Source organism: Callospermophilus lateralis, chromosome 3 (assembly GCF_048772815.1).
Source record: "Callospermophilus lateralis isolate mCalLat2 chromosome 3, mCalLat2.hap1, whole genome shotgun sequence".
Taxonomy (NCBI): domain Eukaryota; kingdom Metazoa; phylum Chordata; class Mammalia; order Rodentia; family Sciuridae; genus Callospermophilus; species Callospermophilus lateralis.
This window is the reverse complement of record NC_135307.1, coordinates 35419656-35446864: the sequence shown is the minus strand read 5'-3', so window position 1 is coordinate 35446864 and position 27209 is coordinate 35419656. Positions and strand designations below refer to the sequence as shown.

General features: G+C 39.5%; 2 protein-coding genes across 2 annotated transcripts; both read right to left on the bottom strand.

Annotated features, from left to right (window-relative positions):
• Positions 1–13497: 13497 nt before the first annotated feature.
• On the bottom strand, positions 13498–14433 carry LOC143394599 (olfactory receptor 6E1-like). Its single transcript, XM_076849292.1, has one exon. It carries the CDS (start codon positions 14431–14433, stop codon positions 13498–13500), a length of 936 nt encoding a protein of 311 aa, XP_076705407.1.
• A 9379-nt stretch (positions 14434–23812) lies between these two features.
• LOC143394598 (olfactory receptor 6E1) lies at positions 23813–24742 on the bottom strand. Its single transcript, XM_076849290.1, has one exon. The coding sequence runs from the start codon at positions 24740–24742 to the stop codon at positions 23813–23815; it is 930 nt and encodes a 309-aa protein (XP_076705405.1).
• Positions 24743–27209: the final 2467 nt, after the last annotated feature.

Here is a 27209-nt window from a genome sequence, read left to right as displayed (position 1 = left end):
TCTTTTCATTCATTGTATCCTGTCCAATTCTTTTTGTTTTGGAGAGGTTACCTTGTCAACCAATTTCAAACTCATATTTAATTCCCATTTAAAAAACCCTCCTGTTAAAGAAGAAAGGCTGAGTAGTGTTGGGTGTAGCTCTGAACTGGGAGTTATAAGGCCAGAATTCTCGTTTCAACATTATATCTACCTCTAGATACTATTTTGTGCCTTTTAGGTGTAAAGTAATGTGCTTGTCAGACATTGAGAGGATTCAAAGAAAATGGACTTTCAAAGAACTCACAACCTAGCAGAGAAACAAAACAGCTGTGATATGAGGCTGAATGAACAAATGCAGAATCCAGCCTCCTAGAAGTAGGCTGAAGGAAAGAGGCATTGCAATAATGGGCAGGGCTGGGGTATCCTGCGCAGTCAGCACCCATTCCCATTCATTTTGTACTCTCCTTTGGATCTCTTTGTATCTGGAAGAGTATTCCCCCCGATGCCTTTGTTTTCAGGGTTTTTGCTGCAGTTTTCTAACAAGGGGTATTTGGGTAGATTTGGAAGGCAGGGAAGGGGTGGAGACATATCTCCCTCTCCTCTGGCTGTACCTGTGAGATGTGAGCTTCCGCAGTGATCTTTGTCTGAGAGCTGTGGAGTCAGCAGTGGTTTCTGGCAGGTGCTTGACTGGGTGGAAGCAGCTCTTTTTACTCAGTACTCAGTCTAATAAAATTCAGTCTTTGCTGTTCCATGCTGTTTTAACCACTGAGTCATTACTTATCTATTTCTTCTTATATGTCATCTAATTTGTCTTCCTTCCTGTCTCTTTCACATTTCTTAAAAATATTTATTTTTTTAGAAGTAGTTGGATAGTTGGACCCATACCTTTATTCTGTTTATTTATTTTTATGTGGTGCTGAGGATCGAAACCAGGGCCTCACACGTGCTAGACGAGCGCTCTACTGCTGAGCCACAACCCCAGCCCACATTTTTTAATCTTTATGTTTTGGCTTCTATTCAGTAACTGTTGCATATCAAACAACCAATCAATATATTTTTTTGATGAAAACATGAAGGAATGAATGAAAGAAAAAGCAGTTACAAGTTTAGGCAGATCTATAAATGGGATGGGGTTAAGGACATAGAGGGTAAGATAAAAAGAGGGAAAAGGCAGAATAATGATTAGAGTTGAGAATGAGACAGGATACATGGAAATGTGGCTCTTCATTAGAGTAATATAATTGGGTTTCTAATGTCCCCTATAAATGGAAAAGATAAATATCATGATTTGATTATTATATGAGCGTTTGTTAAAGGGCAAAGGTCAGGATTGGATGAGCCTGGAAATGATTCTGCTACAGTTTGGGTACTTGAAGAATAGACTGACTGGTGGCCAACCAGTGTGTGTTGACCTATAGGGGAACATGCCAAAGGAGAACACTAATAGGTTTAGAGTAATTCTTATTATTTATATGGTACTCCATGATACTTAAAGTGTTTTCAGGTGTTGTGTTAGTCAGCTTTTCGTTGCTGTGATCAAAGTACCTGGTAAGAACAACTTAGAGGAGGAACAGTTTCTTTTGACTCACAATTCAGAGGTTTAATCCATGGTTGGCCTAATTAATTGCTCTTGGCTCATGGTAGAACATCATGGTGGGCGGGTGTGATGGAGGAGTGATCCATTGATGGCATCCAGGAAGCAGAGAGAGGGAAGGGGGGACAAGGGCCACGGGGAAGATGTACCATTCCAGGGTATACCCCAGTGACCCACATCCTGTAGTCATGTTCCACTTGCCTCTATTCCATTCAAATTAGGAGGGACCAATGAAGTTATAAATCTCATAATCTAATCATTTCATGAATATTCTTGTATTAACTCAGAGCTTTCAGGAGATACCTCATATAAACCATAACAGATATATCATCCTTTTTTATCCTCAGAGCAACTTTGTGAGAAAAAATATGTACTATTGATAATAAAAATGAGTTTCATAAAAGCACATTGCTTTTATAGGCAAATAATAGTTAGAAATTATAGATACACAAAGGAAAAGAAGAAAAATCACTCTTAAAGTTATCATTGCTAGCGTCTTGATGTTGGCCTGTCAGAGTTTTTCCTGTACATATTTATTTATTTATTTTTAAATAAAAAAATGGGATCATATTATATATTAAAACTTACTTTTAAAATTTGGGGCACTATGAACATCTTTTCATATCATTAAATATTTTATTCATGATTTTTAATGACTATAGAATATCCCATTTTCTCCCTATATCAAAATTTATTTAACCAATCACTTATTACTTCCATTTTTTACTTTTGTAAATAATGTTGAGATGAATATATTTGCACACACTGTCAATTATATCCTTAGAACAACTGCCTAGGGGTGGAATGACTCATTATCAGTAGGTTTGCAAATTTTAATCCCTCTTCATCCCCTTTTTTTCACATTTCTGGACTGTGCTTCTGATGATCACACTTGTCCTCGAGGAGTGTCTATTTTTCTGAATCCTCTATGAAAGAAGGCATGATTATTATTTTTTGTCAATGTTATGTGGTGAGATATGTTTTCATCTTTAAAATAAGAAACTGAAGCGGAAGGAGGCTATGGATGACCCAGGAGAGTGGGTGTCAGTGCCTAAATATCCAGACCAACTCTCCAGTTCATATGATAGGGGACAGGCAGATGTGAGTGGTGGGAATGTGAGTTTAAGATAATAATTTTATAAAATGGGCCTACTATGTTGATCCCCCATGTGCTTTCTTTTCTAAGAAGCAATTTACCTGCAGCCGTCCCTGGCTTAAGAAGACAGATATGATACATTCCTCAGTAACAACCTGTTATCTGCAGGAGGAATGCAGGCCCCAATTAATGCCAATGGGAGGAACAAATTACCCCAAAGGGAGAGATTTTGTGATCCTTACACAGACCAGATCTGGGAAATCAGGGAGATAAGAATAATTTCCTCTCACCATAAAATCTGTAATAACAGGTTCCAGTTGGAACCAGTCAGCATGGGCCAAAGCAATCTATACTCATCACGGCAGCGAGAACTTGAAAGTCTGAGTCACCTTGCTGTCAGTTATAAGTCATGAGGTGGTCCTGGGAGGGACTCTCTGAAAACTTATCTGCGGCCCCAATAAAACTGGATGGCAGGAGAGCCACATTGTCACTTTCCTCTCTGAGACGACACTCTTTCCTTTTCCTATCCCTTCTAATAAACTCATTCCTGTTATTCTGAGTGACACGTCTGAAATCCTTCTGACTTGATTGTAAGAATTGAGATTTGAAGAGGCCTTGTGCTGCCTCAGTTTCCTGGAAGACCCTAGCTTTGAAACACATATATCTTTAGTTATTCCTCTCCCAGGGACACACTGTCATTAGAGGCTAATGTTTCCTCCCAAATAAAATGGATATCAGGTTATCTATATGGCTAGTTTGTTCCTTTTTGTAGCCGAGTAGCATTCTGAGTATGGGTGTTCCACAATATGTTTATCCATTCACCAGCTGATGGACATTTGGGTTGCTTCCAGTTTTTGGATATTATTAATAAAGCTGCATTCAAGTCTTGGAGTAGACATATGTTTTGGATAAATATCCAAAAAATGGTTGTGTGATATGTATATATTATCTTTATAAGAGACAGTCAAATTGTTTTCCAATTGTAGTTTCCAATTACATTCAATTTACATTCTCACTAGCAATGTATGAGTCATACTGAGATTCTTTATAGGGTAGTAGAGGTAGATTAATAACTTTGTTTTAAGGGAAATAAGGGGGAAAAAAGTTTAATGTGAGCCAACTGTGAGTGACCATGGCCTGGGAATTTGAGTTACCCTAAATGACATGTTCTACATGTAAGAGGTTACATGACATTAAAAAACCCCTTTTTTTTTGTACTGGGGATTAAATCCAGGGGAACTATCCACTAAGCTACGTCTCCAGACCTTTTTACTTTTTAAATTTTGAGACAGGATGTCACAAGTTGCTCAGACTGGCTTTGAAAGTTATCATTGCTAGCGTCTTGATCACACTTGTCCTCTTGTATCAGCCTCCTGAGTTGCTGAGATTACAGGTGTGTGCCACAGTGCCCAGAGGTTACTATGAATTTTTATAGTCATGGAACAAAATAAATCAATACCTTTACTAATAACATTGGTGGGAGCATCAGATAGGCAGGCTACAGCAAGGCAGGGAATTCCATTCTTCAGCTTTCAGATGTTATTTCACACTGCTCTTGGCTCTAGGGCTGGTTGAGGCTAGAGATCTGCTAAGCTTATCCGTTCATTCTGAAAAGTTTATCTATTCCTTAGAAGAATGGTGAGTTAGATACAAAAGTTAAGGTAAATAGCTATTAAAGGACCTAAAATAGTTCAAGTGAAAAACCAGCCTCTACCTCAGAGCAAAGCCTGTCCAAGGAAGGAACATGACCTTTGTCCTTGGAAAGACCCATAGAGCACTCCTAGGCACATTTCCATCCTGCTAAGTTGTTTATCTACAAATAACAGGAGAGATCTGCTGTGCCAGGTGTCCCTGACTCAGTCAGGCTGGGTGGGGATCCATAGCAGTCCCCTAGCAGCCACCAATCAGCATGAGACAGGGAAATACCTGGGATGCCAGATGACCCTCCCAGTAGTTTATGGTGATTGATAACGAGTTGGGAAACCATGTAGTTCAGTACGAACACCCCTTTTGGCTTAAACCAATCAGTTCAAACGAATCCCCCTCTTGTAGTAACCAATCACCCCTACCCAACTTGTTCCTGCGGCCAGTGAATGTGCTAATCATGTTTTAGAGTTGTTATTTGATTTTCCTGCGGTGCGTGATGATTTGCTAAGAGATGCTGTGATGTATGTGGGGGTTCCTGCCTTCTCCAAAGAATGTATAAAACTGCTGCAAACCCTGGGCTCAAGGGGCCTCTCAGCATTACCAGTTGCTGTGTGCGCGTGCGGAGGACCGAGGTAGCTCGCAATAAACACCTTTTTGCTGTTTACATCGATCTTGGTCTCTGGTGGTCTTTTGGGGATCCCGAATTCGAGCATAACAAAGATAATTTTGGCTCTTGATCTGCAACACTCCATCTCTCCAAGGTCAAACAGACTGTAGGATATTTAATTCAGACACAACTTCTTCAGCAAATATCAGTTCTCAGGGGTTTTCATGCACACACACTTACTAGTTTAGCCAACTCCACTGTTAGGAAAAAGTGGAGAATTCTAAATCCCCAGATTTTTATTTCTGACCATTACTTATCACTTCTCTGATTTCTCTTTATCATCTTAATTAAGATGACTAAAATTAAAACTTTGGTGATTAATCAATCATTAGCACCAATGATGTTATCTTTCTTTTTTTATTTTCAGTGTATAGAGATGAAACCCAGGGCCTCGTGCACACTAGACAAATTCTCTTCCACTGAGCTACATTCTCAATCCCAGTAGTTTTTATCTTTGACTCTTGTTTAAATTTAAAAAATAATGGAGTAGATGGGCTGGGATTGTGGCTCAGCAGAAGAGCACTTGCCTAGTGTGGGCGTGACCCCAGTTCGATCCTCAGCACCACATTAAAAAAAAAAAAAAAAGGCATTGTGTTGAATCCATCTACACTTAAAAAATAAATATTTTTTAAAAATAATAATAATGGAGTAGAATACCTTTTTTGGTTTCTCTTACTCATCCTTAAGTTTTTCTCCATTTGTTCTGAATTTTAGTTTGTAGAGAAAAGCATTTCTCATTGTTTGTCTTTCCTTTCAGTTTGACTTTTGTGGGATGCCTTTCTTCTTCCTCTCTATCCCAGCAGTGTCTTTCTCAGGCGTCTCCTTCTGCCTTTGGGCTTGGTAGGGGCATCTGTCTGCATCAGCTGCTTGCACAGGAATGGTAAGGCCTGGGCCCATTCTTAGGCTTCTCTGCATGCAGGGCTTTTGCTCTGACCTTGTGTGTCTAGGAAAGGACCAGTGGTTATTAAAGCCCTAGAGTTTCTCTTATCCAACCAGACAGAGGTATTCATTTCCACTTGAATAGAGGTATCAAGCTCTTTTTCAGACGGAAGCTGGCTATTTTGCATAAAACAAAGAAGTTACACATTAGCACGGGGTAACTGGTTTTTCTCAGTAGCTATCTAACAATGACTAGAGACAATGGTTTAATTATAAGCTACCACTGTTTAAAGACTTATAACTCACACAATCTCTGAACAAAATTCCACCATTCCTTTAGAAAAGCTTTAGACTGGTTTGTGGCTCTAATGAAGAGCCTACTTTGTCCTTTTCACTTTCTTACTACTCCCAAAGCATTTCTGTTTAATTCAGCCTCTGGCCTTCACTGAAGTTGTTCCCAGAGCCTGGGGTGCCTTCCTCCAACCCTTTTCTTTTGCTTATCTATTACTTACTGTATTTCAAGACTTGGTGCAGGCATTTTTTCTCTTATGCACTTTTTTGGGTTTGTTTTTTGCTTTTATTATTATTTTTTAAAAAATAAACTTCATCCTATTCTGAATTTTATTATGAACATTCATTGCTAGCTCCCTATGATTTAACTCAGGTTGTAGTTCAGTTGCTTGTGTTGATGATCTTTTTGCAGATATGAATTATGATGAGTATCCTCATCATTTTTGGTGTCTCAGTATCAAACAAGTCATGGCAACATAAAGTTTTGTTGAACTACTGAGTGAATGAATGTTAGGCATGGGATAGGGTACTCAATAAATAATTGTTGGTTGAGCGATTGTTGGGCCATAGTAATGTTATGGAGCTGCGGCCTTCTAGGAAGCTGAGGTACTGCAAAGACCCCCTCTTCAAACCACGATTCTCGTGATCAGGTCAGAAAGATTTCAGACATGTCACTCAGTAACAGAAATTAGTTTATTGAAAGGATAGAGAAAAGGGAAAGGAGACACTCTTAAGGGAGAGAGTGTCCTCTCAGAGAGGAGAGGGACAATGTTTCTCCCCTGCCATCCAGTTTTATTGGGGATCCCAGAAAAGTTTCCAGAGTCCCTCCCAGGTTCACCTCTTGACTTCTGATTGACAATGACCTCCAAGTCCCCACTGTCATGGCAATTCTAGGTCATCTTGGCTGACCAGTTCTAATTGGATTCTTAATCATATATTCTTAAAAATTTTTATGGTTAGGAGGAACTATCCTTATCTCCCTGAGTTTCAGGATCTAGTCATAAAAGATTTCTCCTTCAGGATAACTTGAGTTCCTCTTATCAAGATTATTTTGGGTCTGCATTTCTCCTGCAGTAAACAGGTAGTTTGCTGAGAAATGTGATATATCCTGTCCACTTAGGCTGGGCAGGGCTCCAGGTAAATTGCTTATTGGAAAAAGAAAGTATGTGGGGGTTAGCACTGTGGGCCTATTTTATAGAATTATTTTCTAAACTTCATGTTCCCACCATCTGTCTGTCCTCTAACAGTAGGAAATGCTAAATAAGCTGACTTTGTATCAACACTTTAGTGCTGATCAATATTGTCTGCAGAGGTTCACTTAGAAATTACACCCCCAATACCCCAACAATGTCTTCCTCCAGCCTTGACTTCTATTTCCTTTCCCCTTCAAAGGGGTAAAGGACCTAAAAGAGAGGAGAAATAAGGAGGATAAGGACAAATAGACAACTGGAAAATATTTTACAATATTTTATACTCTTGTTTATAAATTGTATTCAGTTCCACAGGTTGGGATTATATCTATAACAATTATGTGAAAATGAGGGACAAATGTTAACTAAGCCGGCAAGGTTTTGCTTACATGTAGTTGGTAAAATCCACAGATTATAGTGCCTATTTCCAAGGATTGTGGAGCATTTTTGAGCCATGGTCGCATCTGCATGGCTGTCTGGAGGCAGGAACATTTCACCAGAGGGAAGTTTCCATGGATATCATTAGTGGAGTCAGGATTCAGGGATGTATTTAGGGAGAAGATCCAGGTTAGTGTCTTCTCAAAGGCCAATTCTCTTTTCCCTCCTCCTGGGGTTTTTCCAAGTCAGACAGCATGGGCAGTAGAATTAGGAGAGGGCCACTCTGTGTACTCCCTCCGCTCCTGCTTCCAGCTCCCTGAGGATGGTCCTCCAGACAGAAAGAGGCCTTCGAGCCTGAGGAGCTAGCAGGGACTGAACCCATGATTTATCTGCAAGTTGTTTAGATGATTAAAGCAGAAGTACAATTATAGGTCTCTGGGGAACAAAACAAAAATGAATCCCCTCATTTGTTAAAACTTTGTTATAGCTGGGAGCAGTGGTGCAAGCCTATAATCCCAGTGGCTCAGGAGGCTGAGACAGTAGGATCTTGTTGAAAGCCAGCCTCAGCGATGGTGAGGTGCTAAGCAACTCAGTGAAACCCTGTCACTAAATTAAATTCAAAATTGGGCTGGGGATGTGGCTCAGTGGTTGAGTGCCCCTGAGTTCAATCCCTGGTAACCCCTCCCCCCAAAAAAAACCTCCACAAAACTTTATAATATGTTTTGAGAGGATAGAAATGTATGGGCAATGGCAGATAAATATGGATGCAGAGATACCTTGTCCTGTCTTTAGGCAGCAAGGGGGATGATAAGTGAACAAATGTACGTGTAGAATGATGCCTGACATTCCGTACACATTTACTGAGTTCTACCTTTTTTTGTTTGTTTTTGGAACTGAGGAGCTCTCTACCACTGAGGTACATCCCCAGCCCTTTTTATTTTTATTTTGAGACAGGTTCTCACTAAAGTGCTTAAGGACTCATTAAGCTGCCCAGGCTGGCCTTGAACTTAAAATCCTCCTGCCTCAGCCTTCTGAGTTGCTAGGATTATTGGCATGTATCATGGTGCCTGATACTGAGCACTAACTTATGCAGGTCCTGAAATAAGTCTCTGTCTTTAGGGAACTTATAGTAAAGTGGAGTAAGGAAGGACTAGTCTTAAATTTGAAGTGCTGTAAATGAAACAAATAGGTACTGAGATAGACAATTAGAAATTGAGAGAAGCTGTATAAATACAGTGATCTAGGAAGTCTTTCCTGAGGAATGACATGTCAACTGGAATTTGAAGAGTGAACTGAGCGAATCATAGGAAGAGCTTGGGGTGGGGGACACCTCAAGAGCAAAGACGTGCAAAAGCCATGTGGTGAAGGGGCATGGAATATTCAGGACCAGAAAGGAGGCCAGTGTGGCTGGAGGCGATAGGTGAGGGGCAAGGGGCAGAAGCTGCTGCTGGGTAGTGAGGCTTGGGCCAGCAAGATAGGCAACTTGAAATCAACTGGGGATTTTCCCTTAGAAAATCAAATGACCTCAGAATCACCAAAGGTCACTGAAGGTGAAGCTAAGGCATTTTGGTTTTATTTGAAGATCGAAGAGAAGCTCTTTCCTCATTTCACTGCCCATAGTTGTCTGACTTAGAAAAACCCCAGGAGGAGGGGAAGTAAAATTGATCATTGAGAAGACACACTAACACATTAAATTGGGTTCTAGTCCTACACACATCCCTGAATCCTGACTCCATTAATGAGTTTTAGATAGACATTTCCTAAAACTCACTCTGGTTTCTATGTGGAGGATGTATTTGAGAGGGAAAGAGAAGACTAGGGAGGTGGGTCAGGAGATCATAGCAGCTATTTATGACAGATATCGGAGACTTGAACTAGGTGAAAGCAGTAGAAGTAGAGAGTAAAGGTTGATATTAAGATCTATTTTCTTCTTCTGTTTTGGTGGTGCTGGGACTTGAACCTGAGTTTTCATGCATGCTAAGCAGGCACTCTACCACTGAGCTATACTCCCAGCCCTTTGACATGTATTTTAAAGGGAATACTAATGAGGTTAAATTTATATGTTCTTTTCAAGAGTGGCAGATGGGCTTTAAAGTGGAAAGCTATCCTAAGTCACTAGGGGTAGGCTCCTGTGCCACATCTCCCGGAAGGGACTTATATGTACCTCTGAATCTGTTCAGGAATCTCCCTTAGAAAGGTAAATAACCTTGGATTCACTAAAGGGCATTTTCTTCAGAAGGCTCCCAAGTGCACTGAAGGCAGTTTCGCTGAAGGAGAGTTGGTGAATGGCAGCTCCAGGAGATGAGCACAGGCAGAGCAGCTCCTGAGGCCAGAGAATCTATCAGAGCTCTGAGTTGTAACATTGGCAGTTGCTGGTGTTAAAATGGGGAGTTCAAGTGGATGTTGGGGCACAAGGGGCACTGATGCACTGTTGAGGGCTGAAATCCAGTCAAGATGGTACCTGGCACTTTGCCAGGAGGAGTGGTTTGTGAAGCAATGCCAGCGAGCCATTAAGATGATGAGGATTCCTTATTGGTTGACTGCTGTATCTAGTTGATGTTAATTGAGTTAAGCTGTGTGTAATTAGTTAAGTATATATACCTCTGCTGTCCAGCAGAGAAGCGGCTCCTGCTATCTTGGGTGCCGGCTACTTTGAGTTCTCTCTCAGTTCCTGCTGAGTTCACTCGCAATAAAGCAGTTCCCGTTTCAACCTTCAAGTTGCTTGTCACCTCCCGGTTATTTGCTCAGCCAGACTGCAGCAATGTACCTACTATATCCCCTTTTGGAATCACAAAGTAGAATCACAAAGTATTTAAAGTTCCTCTTGGATATGTTGGGGTTCCAACTTTTCAGAAGGAGACCTAAAGGAATGACAGGAGAGTGTGGTAACTGTTTTCGAAGGGTTAATGGCCGTCACACATTCAAATTTGCTCTGTGTCAACTCTAAGGGGTGGAAGTTAGAAAACATTTAATCCAATAGGGAAACTTATCTTTTTATGACCATATAGTAAGCCACAACAGTATGAGAAGGCTTCACCTAAAGAATGAAGAAGTCAATACTAAGGGCTAGAGGTGTAGCTCAGTGGCAGAGTGCTTGTCTAGCATGCATGAGGCCCTGAGTTAGATCCCAGCATAGTTAAAAAAAAAAAAAAAAAAAGAAACAATACCATCATCCCTACCTCCCTTCAAAACATCTGGCCCATTCACAAGTTGGAAACTGGATTGAACAAGATGTTAATCTTCAGTTGCTGCAACAGGAAAAGTAGAGTCAGGATGAGCTCCTGGTCAGATTCAGAGCAAACCCAACTGGAGATAACAAGCCTCTGTCCACCAAGTTTCAGGGACAGTTTTTAGGTAAATTTGAGGCTAAAGAAGTTAGAGGCTAGAGTAAGTTAGAATTAGGATTGGTAGCTGTAAATTCAGAGAAATGTTTATGGAGAGAATTGTATTTCATTAGGCTTCCTTTGGAGACCTGGTCCACTCCCTGTGTCTACTGATCCTTATAACTGGATGAGCTGTGCAACAGTTTGCTTCCCCAACAGCAAGTACTTTGCCCTGTTTTCAAAGCAAAGATCGAATAGTACATTCTAACATCTGTTTTTTTGTGTGTGATAAATTCTGTGACTTCAATGATTTTTATTGGTAAAATATATGATTAGAGTAATTGTGTATTTTTTAATTTTTATTTTTAGGGCTGTTGAAGCACATCTTAGACATTTATTCCTCAAAGAAGAACTTGTAGAATACATGGATTCTTTAACGCATGTCAAGTGAGGGGAAATTATTCTGGTGAGGGGCTTGGGGCTGCTTATTATCTCTATACACACCAACAGACCCTTTAAGTTGGTCTCCCATGGGCGCAGTTGTGTCTGGAGAGAGATTGGATTTTGCACAGCAAATTTGACCATCAGATTTAGGAGCTACTCTAGACTTTGTGAGCTCTCTTAGTGTTTTCTTATGTGTAGGCAAGTTATGTTCTGGCATCTGAGAACAACACAGGCTACTGGGGAATTCTCATCTGATGGAAAAGGCAGTGGGCAGACAGTGAGGTTGATTCAAGCTTGGTCCTGGGCAAAACTGTGAAATGGGCCCACATCATCTTCCCATCTCTTCTTGCCCTCTGACAGTTCCTTTCCTGCCAAGGTGAGTTGTTTCCCTCAAGGTGAGTAGCACTCTACATGGGAAGGTATACCAGACCTGGAATTGGAGGGTCTGAATTTAAATTCTGACTCAGCCACCTCCTACCAGCTGGGTGGTCTTAGGCATGTACCCCTAACCCTTGAGATTCTCTGTCCCCTATTGGAAAATGGAGATCATAATGCCACATACGGCACATCATATAGGTGTTGGAAAATTCAAATGATATATATAAGTGAACCTGGACAATTACCAGGTTCTGTAATTGTCCAAGATTGTCTTAGCTATTCTTGGCTTACTGTGTTTTCATATTGATTATAGAGATAGAATGTCAATTTCTTTTTTAAAAAATTTATTTATTTTTGGTAGTTGTAGATATACAGGATGCCTTTATTTTTATTTTTTATATGGTGTTGAGGATTGAACCCAGTGCCTCATGCGTGCTAGGCAAGGACTCTGCCACTGAGCTACTGCCCCAGTCCTAGCGTGTCAATTTCTCTCTCTCTGGATTTTGGTTAGGACTCTTGAATACCCAGATCAACTGGGGAGATAATATAGAATCTTTAAGCCTATTTATATGGAATACTGCTCCAATTATATAGTCTTCTATTTTCCTTAACGATGTTTTGTTGTTTTTTTTATTTGTTTTCTTTTTGCAGGATAGGGGATCAAACCTATGGCCTCACCCATGCAAAGCAGGCACTCTATCACTCTCCAGCTGAGAGTGACAGTGTCTACTAATTTGCTGAGGCTGGCCTTGGATTGCTATCTTCTTGACTCAGCCTTCTGAGTAGATAGAATTACACTTGTGTGCTATCAGACCAAGCTGCTTTGTAGTTCTTGAGTAAAGGATAGGTATATCTTTCAATAGATTTATCCTATATATTTGATTTTTTTTGATAATGGGGATTGAAATCAGGGGTACTTGACCACTGAATTACATCCCCAGCCCTATTTTGTATTTTATTTAGAGACAGGGTCTCACTTAGTTGCTTAGTGCCTCTCCATTGCTGAGGCTGGCTTTGAACTTGTGATCCTACTGTCTCAGCCTCCTGAGCCACTGGGATAACAGGCATGTGCCACACACCTGGCTTATTTGATATTTTTTGATGCTATGGAAAATAATATCATTAAAACATTAAAATTTCTATTTATCACTGGAGTATAAACATAAAACATAAAACAAACATTAAAATTCTTGTAGGTTGAACTTGTGTCCATGAATTTATTAATTCCAAGAGCATGTTAGTGGTGATGATAATATTTCTTCCTTTCTTGCTTAGTTCTTTAACTTTTTCTTCTTGCTCTAATGCACTGGTTAGAAATTCTACTACAATAAAGGTGGGATAGTAGGTGTTTTTAGTTCATTTCTGTTTCATAGGGTAATTTTTCAGTATTTTACCATAAAGAATAATGTTAGAAATATCAAGATGTATGTCACACATAAGTGGCATATTAAATTTTCTGTTTTCTGAACAAGAATGGATGGACTAATAATAATACCTATATGAAATGGCTATATGTTAGACTACCCGGCAAAAATTGTCTATGAAGGGAGAATCCGTGAAAATCTGGACAGGAGTTTCATTAGCAGAGGTTTAGGCAAGGAGGTGATTTCTTTCCCTCTCTCAGGTCTGACTCAACTTTGTGAGAGGAGCTTGCTCACCTGCTCCCTAAATACCTGCTTCACCTGTTTGTTCCTCAGGGTGTAGATGAAGGGGTTGAGTGTCGGGGTCACCACAGTGTTGAGCAATGCCACCACCTTGTTCTGGTCCTCCCCATGCCCACCCTTGCCTGACCGGATATACATGAAGATGCAGCTGCCATAGAAGAGGGACACCACAATGATGTGGGAGGAGCAGGTTGAGAAGGCTCTGTGCCTCTCCTTGGCTGAGGGGATGTGCAGGATGGTGTAGAGGATGTGGCCATAGCAGGTGGCCGTCACGGCCAGAGTGCCCAGGAGGCTGCAGTTGGCTATCACAAACCCCAAAAGCTCTATCAGACTCGTATCTGCACATATGAGTTCCAGGAGTGGAAAGTTGTCACAGAAGAAATGGTTGATGACATTGGGTCCACAGAATGGCTGCTGAAATATGATGTAACAAGGAACACAGATGAGAAGGAAACCTGTCATCCATGAGCAGAGCACTAGCTGGACACACAGCCTTTTGCTCATGATGGTGACATAATGCAAAGGGTTACAGATGGCCACATACCTGTCAAAGGACATCACTGCCAATAGGAAGAATTCTGTGATGCCAAGGAAGAAATAGAGGAAACATTGTAGGAAGCATCCAGCTAAGGAGATGGTCTTATGTCCTGTGAGGGTATTGTTCAGCATCTTGGGAAAGATGGCTGAGGTGAACCAGATCTCCAGGACAGCAAAGTTACGGAGGAAGTAGTACATGGGGGTGTGGAGGCGCCTGTCCACAAGGGTGATGGCCACGATGAGGAGGTTCCCCAGCAGTGTGAGGAGGTAGGTCAGGAGGAGCCCCGGGAAGATGAGCATCTGTAGCTCACAGGCATCTGAGAGGCCCAGCAGGACAAACTCGGTGACAGTGGTGTGGTTCCCCATGGCTCCTCTGACCTCTGCTGAAGCTGGAGTATCAAAGGTGGTGAGCATCAGGGTCTGTGGTGCTCTGAGCATCTGAGGACAAGCTGGAACCGGAAAGACAGAGGGATGAGTGTGCTATTTTGTTCTTAAGGAATCTTTTAATTCTTTTAGCTACCAGCCCTGGTTTCTACCTCCTCATGCTGGTTTTCTGGGTCCTTCCTTGAGTCAGCATCAAGTTGTATACTTCAACCTAATTTTGCTCAAGTTTTTGCAAGTATTTTGGAACATTTTGTTTTTACCAATTCTTCTGCTATTTCCTTATTTTCTGAAAGGAAACTATAAATTCCTCTCATTCGTTTAGATCAGATGATTATCTTTTCCTACATTCATTCAACTGCTGTCAGGGGTCTCCTAAAATTAAAATATTTCCCTTTTAAAATCTGGCATCCAATGAGTCACCGACTTTTATTGAAAAACAACATGCTGGCATTTTATTCAAATATGTGATTTACTAACTTATCTGTGACAGGTTACCTGTCAATACCACACCAGTCTCTCAATGGGAATAGTTACAATACCTAGGCAACAATATTGTCCCTGGATTTAAATGGGTAATGTGTACCCAACACTTAGACCTGGTCTGGCTACAAAGTGAGCAGTCTTATAATCCAAGCTATTTTTTTTTATCTCTCCATGGTTGAAACTCTATTAGGACAATAATAGTAAGAGTAAAATTACAAAAAAAGATGGTGAGTTTAGGACAAAATTATTGAAATCATAGAGATAATACAAGCCAATTTAGGGAATACAGAGGAATAAGAATAAAAAGAATCACCTATTGGGCAGAAGTTGTGGCTCAGTGGTAGAGTGCTTGCCTAGCATGCGAGAGACACTGGGTTTGATCCTCAGCACCACCTAAAAATAAACAAATAAAATAAAGGTATTGTGTCCATCTACAACTAAAAAATTAAAAAAAAAAATCACCTATACCTATCCAGAAATAACTTCTAAGATTTTGATGGGGCTGGGGTGTAGCTTAGCAGTAGAACACTTGCTGCTTCTTCTTCTTTCTTTTTTTTTTTTTTTTTTAACATTTTTTAGTTGTCAATGGACCTTTATTTTATACATTTATATGTAGTGATGAGAATTGAACCTAGTGCCTCACACATGCAAGGCAAGTGCTCTACCACTGAGCCACAAGCCCAGCCCCAGCACTTACTTATGCTATGAGAGAAGCTTGGTTCTATCTTCCAACAACTGAAAAAGAAAAAAAAAATTTTGATGTATTTCTATTGTATTTTTTTCTATTTTTTATTTACTGTTTATGTATTAGTTTACATAGCTATGCTGATAGATCATGTTATTTTGTACCCCTTTCCTTGCCATATACTGCTATAACATATTTTCTGTCATGTCATTACAAACTTTTTGTTATTATTTGGTTGATTATTTTTTGAGGAATACATGTCCTGTGAATCTGGTATGTAAATGGAGGAAAGCACACATTTAGAGTTTGGGTATTATGTTTAATACTTTCAGATAATTCCCTCAGTAATATAAAACAATAAATGCTGATAGAGATGTTCATGGGCTCAATTTTGACTTTAAAGAATATATCTTTCCTTCAAGTAATTATTATTTCTAGGTTACATTGCTTAATATTGTTCTCAGACATTTGGATAAAGAAGAAGGCAACCTTATGATTGATTGTTTTTATGGAAATGTCAGGTTAAAGCAAGCTTCTGTTTATGGAAAAGCTGACTCTACCCAGGATGAGCACAGGAACTAATGTGATAAAACTGAATCAGAGAAATGATAACATAGGACCTCACAGACAAGGAAAATCTGAATTTATATGGAGGAGGACTAAATATGAATATGAAAAAATGAACATAATTTCCATGCAAAGATGGGAGAATTGTGGGTGGATTTTTCTTTCATTATAACTTGTATGAAATTATAAATTATACAGTAGCTTAAACCCAAAAATCATAAAAAGAAACAGAGTGAGCTTATTAAGAGTTGGGTAGTACATTTCAGGAGAGACAAAGGGGAAACAAATGACTGTCAATGGAAAGCATAAGAAAAGCCTTGGGATTCTGTAACTTATTGGTTGAACATGAGTCAGGATATTGATAACAATGAAATTTCAAAGAAGTCAGTGGTGCCATAGCCTACCAATGGACACCTGGAAACAAACAATAGGCTTCTAGGAAGAGTGTTCAGAAGAACCCAATTCCTTTTTACCCCATTCCTGAGATTGTACCAGACTGGTTACCTCACTAGCCACCGGGTGAGATGCTCGATTGTTCTCCCAGGCAGTTCTGATGACATAGTTCCTAGTTTCATCAGAAGCTCCTGGGTCTTCAGTGCTGCTTGAGGACTATGGTTCCTCTGGGTTCACTAGACATGCAAAGTTAGACTTTCACAGTGAACGAAGCTCTGGAGCCAAGGCATGGTCTGCAGATCATGTGTGTGGACAGGTCCTGTCCTTACCAAACCTTCATGTTTTCCCAAACCAATCTCTCTTAATGCTGCTTCTGGCTCTCTTACGACTGACATGTGCCCAGATCTGTTCTGGAAGTCCTCAGAACTTCTAGGTTCACTGATTTCTCAGGAGGCTACTGTTACTCCTGTCCCACTGCATCACTGTTTACTACTTTCCTGGGGAAGTAAATATAGAAACTTAATGAATTATCCTTCTACTTCTCCTCTTTTAAAGGAGACACAGACATCAATTGATGCAGATTTATACAACTCACTTTCAGTTATACTTTAGAGTTTTCTGACTAATAATACACGCTTTACGGGGCCATGGTGTCCATAGAAGATTCTGGGGATAAGCTATTCATGATAGACCCCTTGTCTCTGTGGAGCTGGCAGCAAGCCTGGATTGTGGAGTTGTGTTTGGTCTCCATGGAAACGCAGAGATACACAAAGCTATCCAGCTCAAACTTAACCCATCTGAGATTCTCACTCTTCTCTTGCTGGATAGATCTGTACTTCCCTTGAGATTCATTACCATCGAGACAATAGGGACTTTGGGATTGAAAGTTTACTTTGTTCTGACCAAGAGTGACAGAAACTTCTAATGAAGTTAAATTATAACAAAGAAGCAAAATTTTTAAATCATTCAACGTACTTTCGTTGAGAGCTTATTCTGTAAAAGGTTCTGCTTTAGATTCTGGATATACAGAGTATTGGGAAGACAGACATTAAAAAGCCCACAAACAAACAATTACCACTAGTGTTCTGAAGTAGAGCTCATAGGAAATTCTGACCTAGATGGATAGTTGAGTGTCTTAGTCTTGGGCTGCTATAATAAAATACCAACACTAGGTGACTCAACAGAAATTTATTTCTTATGGTTCTGGGGGTTGGGAAATCTAAGATGAAGGTGCCAGCTGCTTTGGAATCTAATGAGGACCCAATTCTTTGTTTGCAGTTGGCTATTTTCTTGCTGTATCCTTACATGGCAGAGATAAACAGGGCTCTGGTCTTTTTCTTTCCTCACAAGGGCACTAATCCCATCATAGAGCTTCACCTTTATGACCTTATCTAAAATGAATTCTCTCTCAGAGGTCCCATCTCCAAACACCATCACATTAAAGGTCAACACATGAATTTTAGGGGGACAAAAACATCCAGTATGTAGCGATGAGGGAAGATCTTCCTGATGAAGTTTCATAAAAACAGACTTGCAAGATGAATTGGACTATGAGAGGTGAAGAATCTTTAATTGAGTCATCTCTTAATCATTTATTCAACCCATGTTTATTGAACATCTACCAGATGTTATTCAGTCATTCAAGATGACTGACTGGTCAATTAAACAGATGTGGTTACCTCCCCCATGGCAAATCATGGGAAGAAGACATTGGGATAGTTCTTATCTTGGTCCTTGGTGTAATTTCTCTTTCTTTCTTTGGTTACCAAATTAACAGATCCTCCATTATACTGTATCCTCCATTAACTGTATCCTCCATTATAAAACTGACTGATATAACCTGACTGCAGTAAATGGTCTGACTTTAGAAGTTTTTCTATGTTTGAGAAGGCAAATGAGTGATTGGATTTCTGATATTGCTTAAAATGTGAGTAAAGAGGCTATTAATTTTTAAATTATTTTATCTATTTAGTGCTGGAAGTTGAACCCAGTGGCACTTTCCCATTGAGCTATAGACTAGCCCTTTTTATTTTTATTTTGTGACAGTATCTCAATAAGTTTCTTAGGGCCTTGCTAGGTTGCTGAGGCTGGCCTGAAACTTACAATTCTCCTGCCTCAGCTTCCTGAGTTGCTGAGATTACAGATGTGCTCAACCACACCCAGTTAAATAAGTTTTTAAAGTTTTAAAATATTTTCTCTTTTAATTTTATTTTTATTGGTGCATAATTGGGAGCTTCCCCGTTTCTGTTTTTTACCCTCCCCTCCTCTCTCCCTGTGATCTTCTTCCTCTACCTAACACTTTCTCATCTTTTTTTTTCCTGAGATCCTTTTTTTTTTCTCTAGCTTTCATACATGAGATAAAACATACCCATTGACTTTCTGAATCTAACTTATTTTGCTTCACATGATGCTCTTCAGTTCCATCCTTTTTCCTGCAAATGACATCATTTTGTTCTTCTTTATGGCCAAATAAAACCCTGTAGAGTATTTATACCACGTTTTCTTTATTCATTCACCTGTTGATGAACACCTAGGCTGGTTCCATAGCTTGCTGCTCTAAACATGGGTATACATGTATCTCTATAATATGTTGACTTTCGTTCTTTTGTGTAAATACTGAACCATCTCATGGTAGTTTCATTTCTGGTCTTTTGAGGAAAGTTCGTACTGATTCTCATACTGGTTGTACTACTTTACATCCCCGCCAACAGTGTTAGAGATTTCCTTTGGCCCTGCATCCTCACCAGCATTTATTATTATTTGTATTCTCAGTGATTGCCATTTTACCTGGAATGAGATGAAATCTCAGTGTAGTTTTGAGTTGCATTTCCCTGATGGCTAAAGAAGTGGAATTTATTTTTTTTTTAATGAAATTATTGACCATTTGTGCTTCTTAAAAAGTGTCTATTTGCCCACTTATTGATTTGGGGATCTTGGTGTTGAGTTTTTTGAATTTTTAAGGTATTCTAGATTCTAATTCTCTGTTGGAAGCATAGCTAGCAGAGATTTTCCTCCCACTCTAAGTTCTACCTTCATGCAGTTGTTTTCTTTGCTGTGCAGCAGCTTTTTGGTTTGATGCCACACATTTATTAATTCTTGGTATTATTTCCTGAGCTTTAGGAGTCCTACTGAGGAAGTTGCTGTCTATGACTATATGTAGGAGTGTTTCCCCTGTGTTCTTTCTGGTAGTTGCAAAATTTCTGGTTTAATTTCCAGGTTTTTTGTCTATTTTGAGTTGACTTTTGTGCAGAGTAAGAGCTAGGGATCTATTGTCAGTGATTTACATATGGATATCCAATTACCCAAATACTCTTTGTTCAAGAGGCTTTTTTGTTTTCCTACATAGGTTTTTGGAAACTTTGTCAAGAATCAGATGACTGTAGCTGTGTGGGTTTGCCTCTGTATCTTCTATTTTGTTCCATTGATCTATGTATCTGTTTTTATGCCAGTACCAACCTGGTTTTGAATTCTACCAGATCTTTAAAGCAGAGCTAATTCCAATGCTCTTCAAATTGATCCAGGAAATACAAAGGGAGAGAACACTTCCAAACGGATTTTATGTAGCCAGTGTAACCCTCATACCCAAACAAGATAAGGACCCTTGAAGGGGAAAAAAATATTAGCAAATCATATTCAGCATGCAAGGCATTTGGATATGGTTTGCCATATATAAATCAATAAATGGACAAAAAAGATCACATGATCCTCTCAAAAGATGCAGAAAAAGCCTTTGACATTCATGACAAAAACTCTGAAGAAACTAGGGATAAAAGGAACTTAACATAGAAAAATTATGTATGACAAACCTAAAGCCAGCATCATGATGAAGGGGGAAAACTGAAAGCATTTCCTCTAAAGTCAAAACAAGACAAGGTGTCAAAACACCTCTCCTATATAATAGAGTACTTGAAACTTTAACCAGAGCAATTAGGCAAAAGAAGGAAATAAAAGGGATGCAAATAAGAAAGGAAGAAGTAAAACTGTCCCTGTTTGCAGATGATATGGTCCTATACATGGAAGATTCTAAAAGCTCCACCAGAAGACTTCTAGAGCTGATAAACTGATTCAGCAAGTCAACATACAAAAACCGATAGCTTTTCTATACACAGATAATGAGTCTGCTGAAAGAGAAACCAGGTGAACAATTCCATTCACAATAGCTTCAAAAATAATAAAACACTTAGGAATAAAACTAACCCAGGAGGTGAAAGGCCTCTACATGGAAAATTACAGAGCACTGAAAAAAATCAAAGAAGACATCAAAAAATGGAAAAATCTCCCATATTCATGGATAGGCAGAATTAATATTGTTAAAATGGACAGACTGCCAAAAGCAATCTACAGATTCAATGGAATGCCCATCAAAAATGCCCATCAAAAATCATATGCTTCTCAGAATTAGATAAAAACAATCTTGAATTTATATGGAAGAACAAAAGAACTAAAATAGATAAAGCAATCCTGAAGGAAAAAAGTAAAGCTGGAAGCATCACCATACTTGTCTTCAAGTAATACCACAGAGTCCTAGAAATAAAATAGAGACTATTATTGACTAGAATTACTGGTCATCCTTGATGTGGCAAGGTGACTAAGGTTGGCAGTCTATCCCATCAACAGCCGATTGTCTCATGTGAATTATTTTGTAGACACCTTACTCCTGGTAAGAATTATGATGACCCAGTGACCTATAAGAAGGAGACCCAAAGAACTGGTCAGCAGATTGTAGGAGTGTACATGATATACATTAGTTACATCTCCTGGGATATGCTTTTAGAAATTGTATCCCTCCTCTACCTAGAGCAGAAAGAGCCTGACTTTCTGTGCCTTGCAGCTCTCAAGCTGTGAGTACCCTTTTTTGGGTACCTGCTTAATAAGGTAAGAAATGGATACTAAAGCTCCTCTCTGTGGCTACTTTTCTACAGTGATGCAGCCACGGCAATGTTTACAGTAGTTAAATTCACAATAGCTAAACTATGGAAGCAAACTAGATGCCCTACAACAGATGAATGGGTAAGGAGAAATAAATATGGGTGTATTTCTGTGCCAGGTCTATAAGTATTTATATATTATATACCATAATATATAAACAATGGAATATTACTCAGCCTTAAAGAAGAATGAAATTATGACATTTATAGGTAAATGGATGGAGTTGAAGAATATCACACTAAGTGAAGTAAGCTAGCCCCCCAAAACCAAAGGCTAAATGTTTTCTCTGATAAGTGGATGGTGATCCATAATGGAGGGTGATATCAAGGAAAGAATGGAGGAACTTTGGATTGAGCAGAGGGGAGGGAGTGTGTCGGTGGGGGAAAGATGGTGGAAGTCACCAATGGTAGTCACCTTGTTGCATCAATGAAGGACATTATGACCCTCGGTACGGGTATGATTGCATGCATAGTGTGACTCTATATTATGTACAACCAGAGCAATGAAAAGTTGCATATAAAAAAAAGAATATGAGACAGGTTTAATGCAAATGCTTAGAATATTTAATGATACATCAAATATCATATGTATTTGGTGTCACACACCAGCATTGTTCACACAATAGGCAACCCTTAAGATGACCTCAGTGATTCCCACCTATTGATATTCATGCCCCCATGTGATTCTTTCCACTTGTGAACATGGATGTGCAAAGTCCTGTTCAAGTCCCTGCTCTTAATAATGTTGGATATACACTCTGAAGTGGAATTTCTGGATTTTATGGTAAATATATATGTAATTTTTTTAGGAACTATCATAATGCTTTCATGCTGGCTGTATTATTTTACATTCCTACCAGCAAAGCAAAGACATTGCAATTTCTCCATAGTCTTGAAAACTTTTGCTATTTTCTGTTTTAAAAAGCCTCTTTTTTAAAAAAAACTAATACCATCCTAGTTAATGAGTTCAGGAGTGCAGTTGGGTAGGAGTAACTTTCAACATTATATAGTGCAGCAGGATAACATGGCTAACAGCAATGAACTAATGTTTGAAAATTGTGAGTCAAGAGGATTTTGAATGTCACCAACACAAAGAATGATACATGTCTGAAGTTGTCAATATTCCTATTTGATTGTATACATCTTTTGAAATGTCACATTTTACCTCATGAATATATAAAATAACCATTTCAATTAAAAATAAAATATATTGGAAAAATAGTCATCCTAATGAATGTGAAGTGGTATCTCATTATGGTTTTGATTGGTATTTCTCTAATGGTTAGTGACGTTGCTTGTATTTTCATGTGCTTACTGGTCATTTTTAGAATTGGGTTATTTGTCTTTTTGTTGTTGAATGTAAAATCCCTATTTTGTATACAAGATCCTTAAAAATGCTTTTGGTGGTAATGACACAAAATTCTTTAAAAGAAAATCCAAAGTAGGATGAGAATGGGAGACGAAGAATGTACATTTATTGAGACACTGTTGAAGGCATGGGGCATTTGCTCACTTCTATGATAATCCTTTAGAATGGGCTTATCATCCTCATTTTACAGATGAGAAAATGATCTAGAGAGTAATACAACTAGTAGATAAAAGAGTTTTTATTAATTAGATGAATAATATTTTATGAATTTTAATACTAAAAAATCCATTTATGACATATTTAAAATGATAAGCAATGGCCCTCAGCCATGTTTTGAGTTCTTATGGGTGTATTTCTGTGCCAGGTCTATAAGTATTAAATCATGATAGTACAAATAAAGAACGATTCTTTCCTCTGAGAGTGCTACAGAAATAGGCATAAAACAATCAGTGTCTAAGTACCCATTCTCATGACTATGACAATGGATTAATATTTGAGGCCAAGAAAGAATTGCAGAGCTGGTCCTTGTCCTCAAAGAGCTGTGACATGTTAGAAAACCAGGTAGACAAAGATGGAATGAACAAAGCATTCAAAGCAAGTAATTAATAAAATTTCTTTAGGATACTGAAAGCAAAGTTTACGGTGAATTGCGTGGGGTCTGGCACATCAGAAATATCACATAGAAATATATCACGGAATTTTTCTAAATGGAAAAGGCTCCATATCTTGAAAGGACTTATATTCTCTTAGCTCTTAGTATGGATTATTAGCTTCAGACTTTTTAAAAATATTTTTTTAAATTGATGATGGACCTTTATTTTTTATTTATTTACATGTAGTGCTGAGAATCAAATCCAGTGCCTCACACATGCTAGGCAGGTGCTCTACCACTGAGCTACAACCCCAGCCTTGGTTCAGTCTTTGGATTCCACAGCTTTAGGAGAGGAGCTTGCTCACCTGCTCCCTGAATACCTGCTTCACCTGTTTGTTCCTCAGGGTGTAGATGAAGGGGTTGAGTGTCGGGGTCACCACAGTGTTGAGCAATGCCACCACCTTGTTCTGGTCCTCCCCCTGCCCACCCTTGCCTGACCGGATATACATGAAGATGCAGCTGCCATAGAAGAGGGACACCACAATGATGTGGGAGGAGCAGGTTGAGAAGGCTCTGTGCCTCTCCTTGGCTGAGGGGATGTGCAGGATGGTGTGGAGGATGTGACCATAGCAGGTGGCCGTCACGGCCAGAGTGCCCAGGAGGCTGCAGTTGGCTATCACAAACCCCAAAAGCTCTATCAGACTCGTATCTGCACATATGAGTTCCAGGAGTGGAAAGTTGTCACAGAAGAAATGGTTGATGACATTAGGTCCACAGAATGGCTGCTGAAATATGATGTAGCTAGGAACACAGATGAGAAGGCAACCTGTCATCCATGAGCAGAGCACTAGCTGGACACACAGCCTTTTGCTCATGATGGTGACATAACGCAAAGGGTTACAGATGGCCACATACCTGTCAAAGGACATCACTGCCAATAGGAAGAATTCTGTGGTGCCAAGGAAGAAATAGAGGAAACTTTGAAGGAAGCATCCAGCTAAGGAGATGGTTTTATGTCCTGTGAGGATGTTGTCCAGCATCTTGGGAAAGATGGCTGAGGTGAACCAGATCTCCAGGACAGCAAAGTTACGGAGGAAGTAGTACATGGGGGTGTGGAGGCGCCTGTCCACAAGGGTGATGGCCACGATGAGGAGGTTCCCCAGCAGTGTGAGGAGGTAGGTCAGGAGGAGCCCCAGGAAGATGAGCATCTGTAGCTCACAGGCATCTGAGAGGCCCAGCAGGACAAACTCGGTGACAGTGGTGTGGTTCCCCATGGCTCCTCTGACCTCTGCTGAAGCTGGAGTATCAAAGGTGGTGAGCATCAGGGTCTGTGGTGCTCTGAGCATCTGAGGACAAGCTGGAACCGGAAAGACAGAGGGATGAGTGTGCTATTTGGGGCTTAACAAATCCTTTACTTCTGTGAAGGACACATTTTCTCACTACGAGCTACTAAAGACTTATTTGCAGAGCCTCTGGGGTGCCTGTCTCGTGCCTGGTCTCTGATTGATATGTGTATTAGAAGAAAGTGGTGATTTGGTAAGGCTCAGAATTAAAAATTATCCTTTCGGTACACTCATACATTGCTGGTGGGACTGCAAATCGGAGCAATCACACTTGAAAGCAGTGAAGATTCCTCAGAAAACTTGGAATAGAACCACCATTTGACTCAGTTATCCCACTCCTCAGTATATACCCATAGGGCTTAAAATCAGCATACTATACAGTGATGCAGCCAAATCAGTGTTTCTAGCAGTTCAGTTCGCAATAACTAAACCATGGAGCCAACCTAGGTGCCCTTCAATGGATGAATGGATAAAGAAAATGCAGTATATATACACAATGGAATATCACTGAACCTTAAAGAAGAATAAAATGGTGGCTTTTGCCTGCTGCAGTCCGGCTGCAGCAAAATAACCGGGGGTGACGAGGAACTTGTGTAGATTGATACAGCTGGAGTGGGAGCCATTTATTATAGGACAGGAGGGGTATATATACATTCCACACAGCTTATCTTAATTAACATAAACTAAATACAGCAGTCAACCAATAAGGAATCTCCACATTTAATAGCTCGCTGGCGTTACTTCACAAACCACTCCCTCTGGCAAAATGCCAGGCGCCATCTTGACTTGTTTACAGACCCTAACAGTTGCCAATAAGTGGATGCAAGTGGAGAATATTATGCTAAGCAAAACAAGCCAATCCCAAGGAACCAAAGGTTGAATGTTTTCTCTGATAAGTGGATGCTAAGTCACAATAAAGAGGTTAGGGTAGGGAGGAATGGAGGACCTTGGATTAGACAGAGGAGAGTGAAAGGAAGGGAGGAGGCACCAGAGTAGGAAGGATAGTAGAATGAATTAGACATTCTTACTCTATTACATATGACTACCTGACCGGTGTAACTCTATACCATATGCAACCAGAAGAATGAGAAGTTATACTCCATTTATGATGTGTGAGAGTGCATTCTACTTTTATTTAAAACAAATGAAAAAAAGAAAAAAATAAGAAACACAAGTTATCCTTTCTGACTTTTCTTAACCAACCTTTTGTTCTTATTTCTCAACAAAAGCTTTGCTCCTCTCTACATAACCTTCATTCAACACTATTTGTTCATGTCATTCCTCCAATAGTGGATTTCATCTGCAAATAGTTCATATTTGAGGGTGTTACTGTTTAAGATTATCTGAGTTGTTGATGTTGTTCTTGAGCATTTAGATGAATAAAAAGAAAGAGGATATTTATGTGAGAACACAGAAGTCTCATAAATAAAATGAAGAAAACTCAGATAATATCTACATAAATAAAAATTCCAATATGGGAGTTTGTCATTCAGAATTCTTAATGGTCCTTTCCCAGTGATATTTACAAATTCTTCTCTCAGCACATCTTCCCACAAACCCTGAGCTCCAGATACAACAGATTCTGCAAATTTTGGGTTCTTTATTCACTTTCCTGCACCTGTGCTTTTGCACAGGCTATTCTTTCAGTTTGTAGAAATCAGCATTTCAAATCCTACTTATCCTTTAGTCTTTCCTCAATAAGTACTATCTTTCTATAAAGCATTTTCTCCTGAATGAAGGAGTGCTTCCGTATTATGTCTTCCAGATTATGTCTGTCATAATATTGTCACATCTCATTTTATTTCTAATTCTATAGTTTTTCATTTGTTTTCCATCTAGTAAAAAAATTTATTTGCTAAACTTCATAACTTTTTGCCGCTTGGGATACATTTTTTTTTTCTTGAAATTATGAAGTTTAATGACACTTACTGACTTAGTGAATAACATCCGCTCAGATGTCTGAGAGATGGACTTGGTGGGAGATTGACACACAGGTGTTTGAGGACCTGTCACATATGTAGTATATACTATGGGACCACAACTTTGGAAAATCAACATACCAAGCAGACTTTTCCTCACAAGATGAACCATTTCCTCACAACCATTCTCTCAAGGAAGATTCTCCCTCCTGAAGATGACTTTGGGGCTTAGTAAGGAGATAGAAGTCTGTTTGGATCTGCTAGAGAGCTCCCAGCAGTGAAAAACTTCTAACCAAGAAACACTTAAGATTTCTCTTTAAATGTCAGCATCTGTAGCCTGCAATGGAGGTGCATACCTGTAATTCCAGCCACTTGGGAGGCTGAGGCAAGAGGATCAAAAGTTTGAGTTCAGACTCAGCAAATTAGTAAGACCTTCAGCAACTTGGTGAGATATTGTTTCAAAATAAAAAATAAAAAAG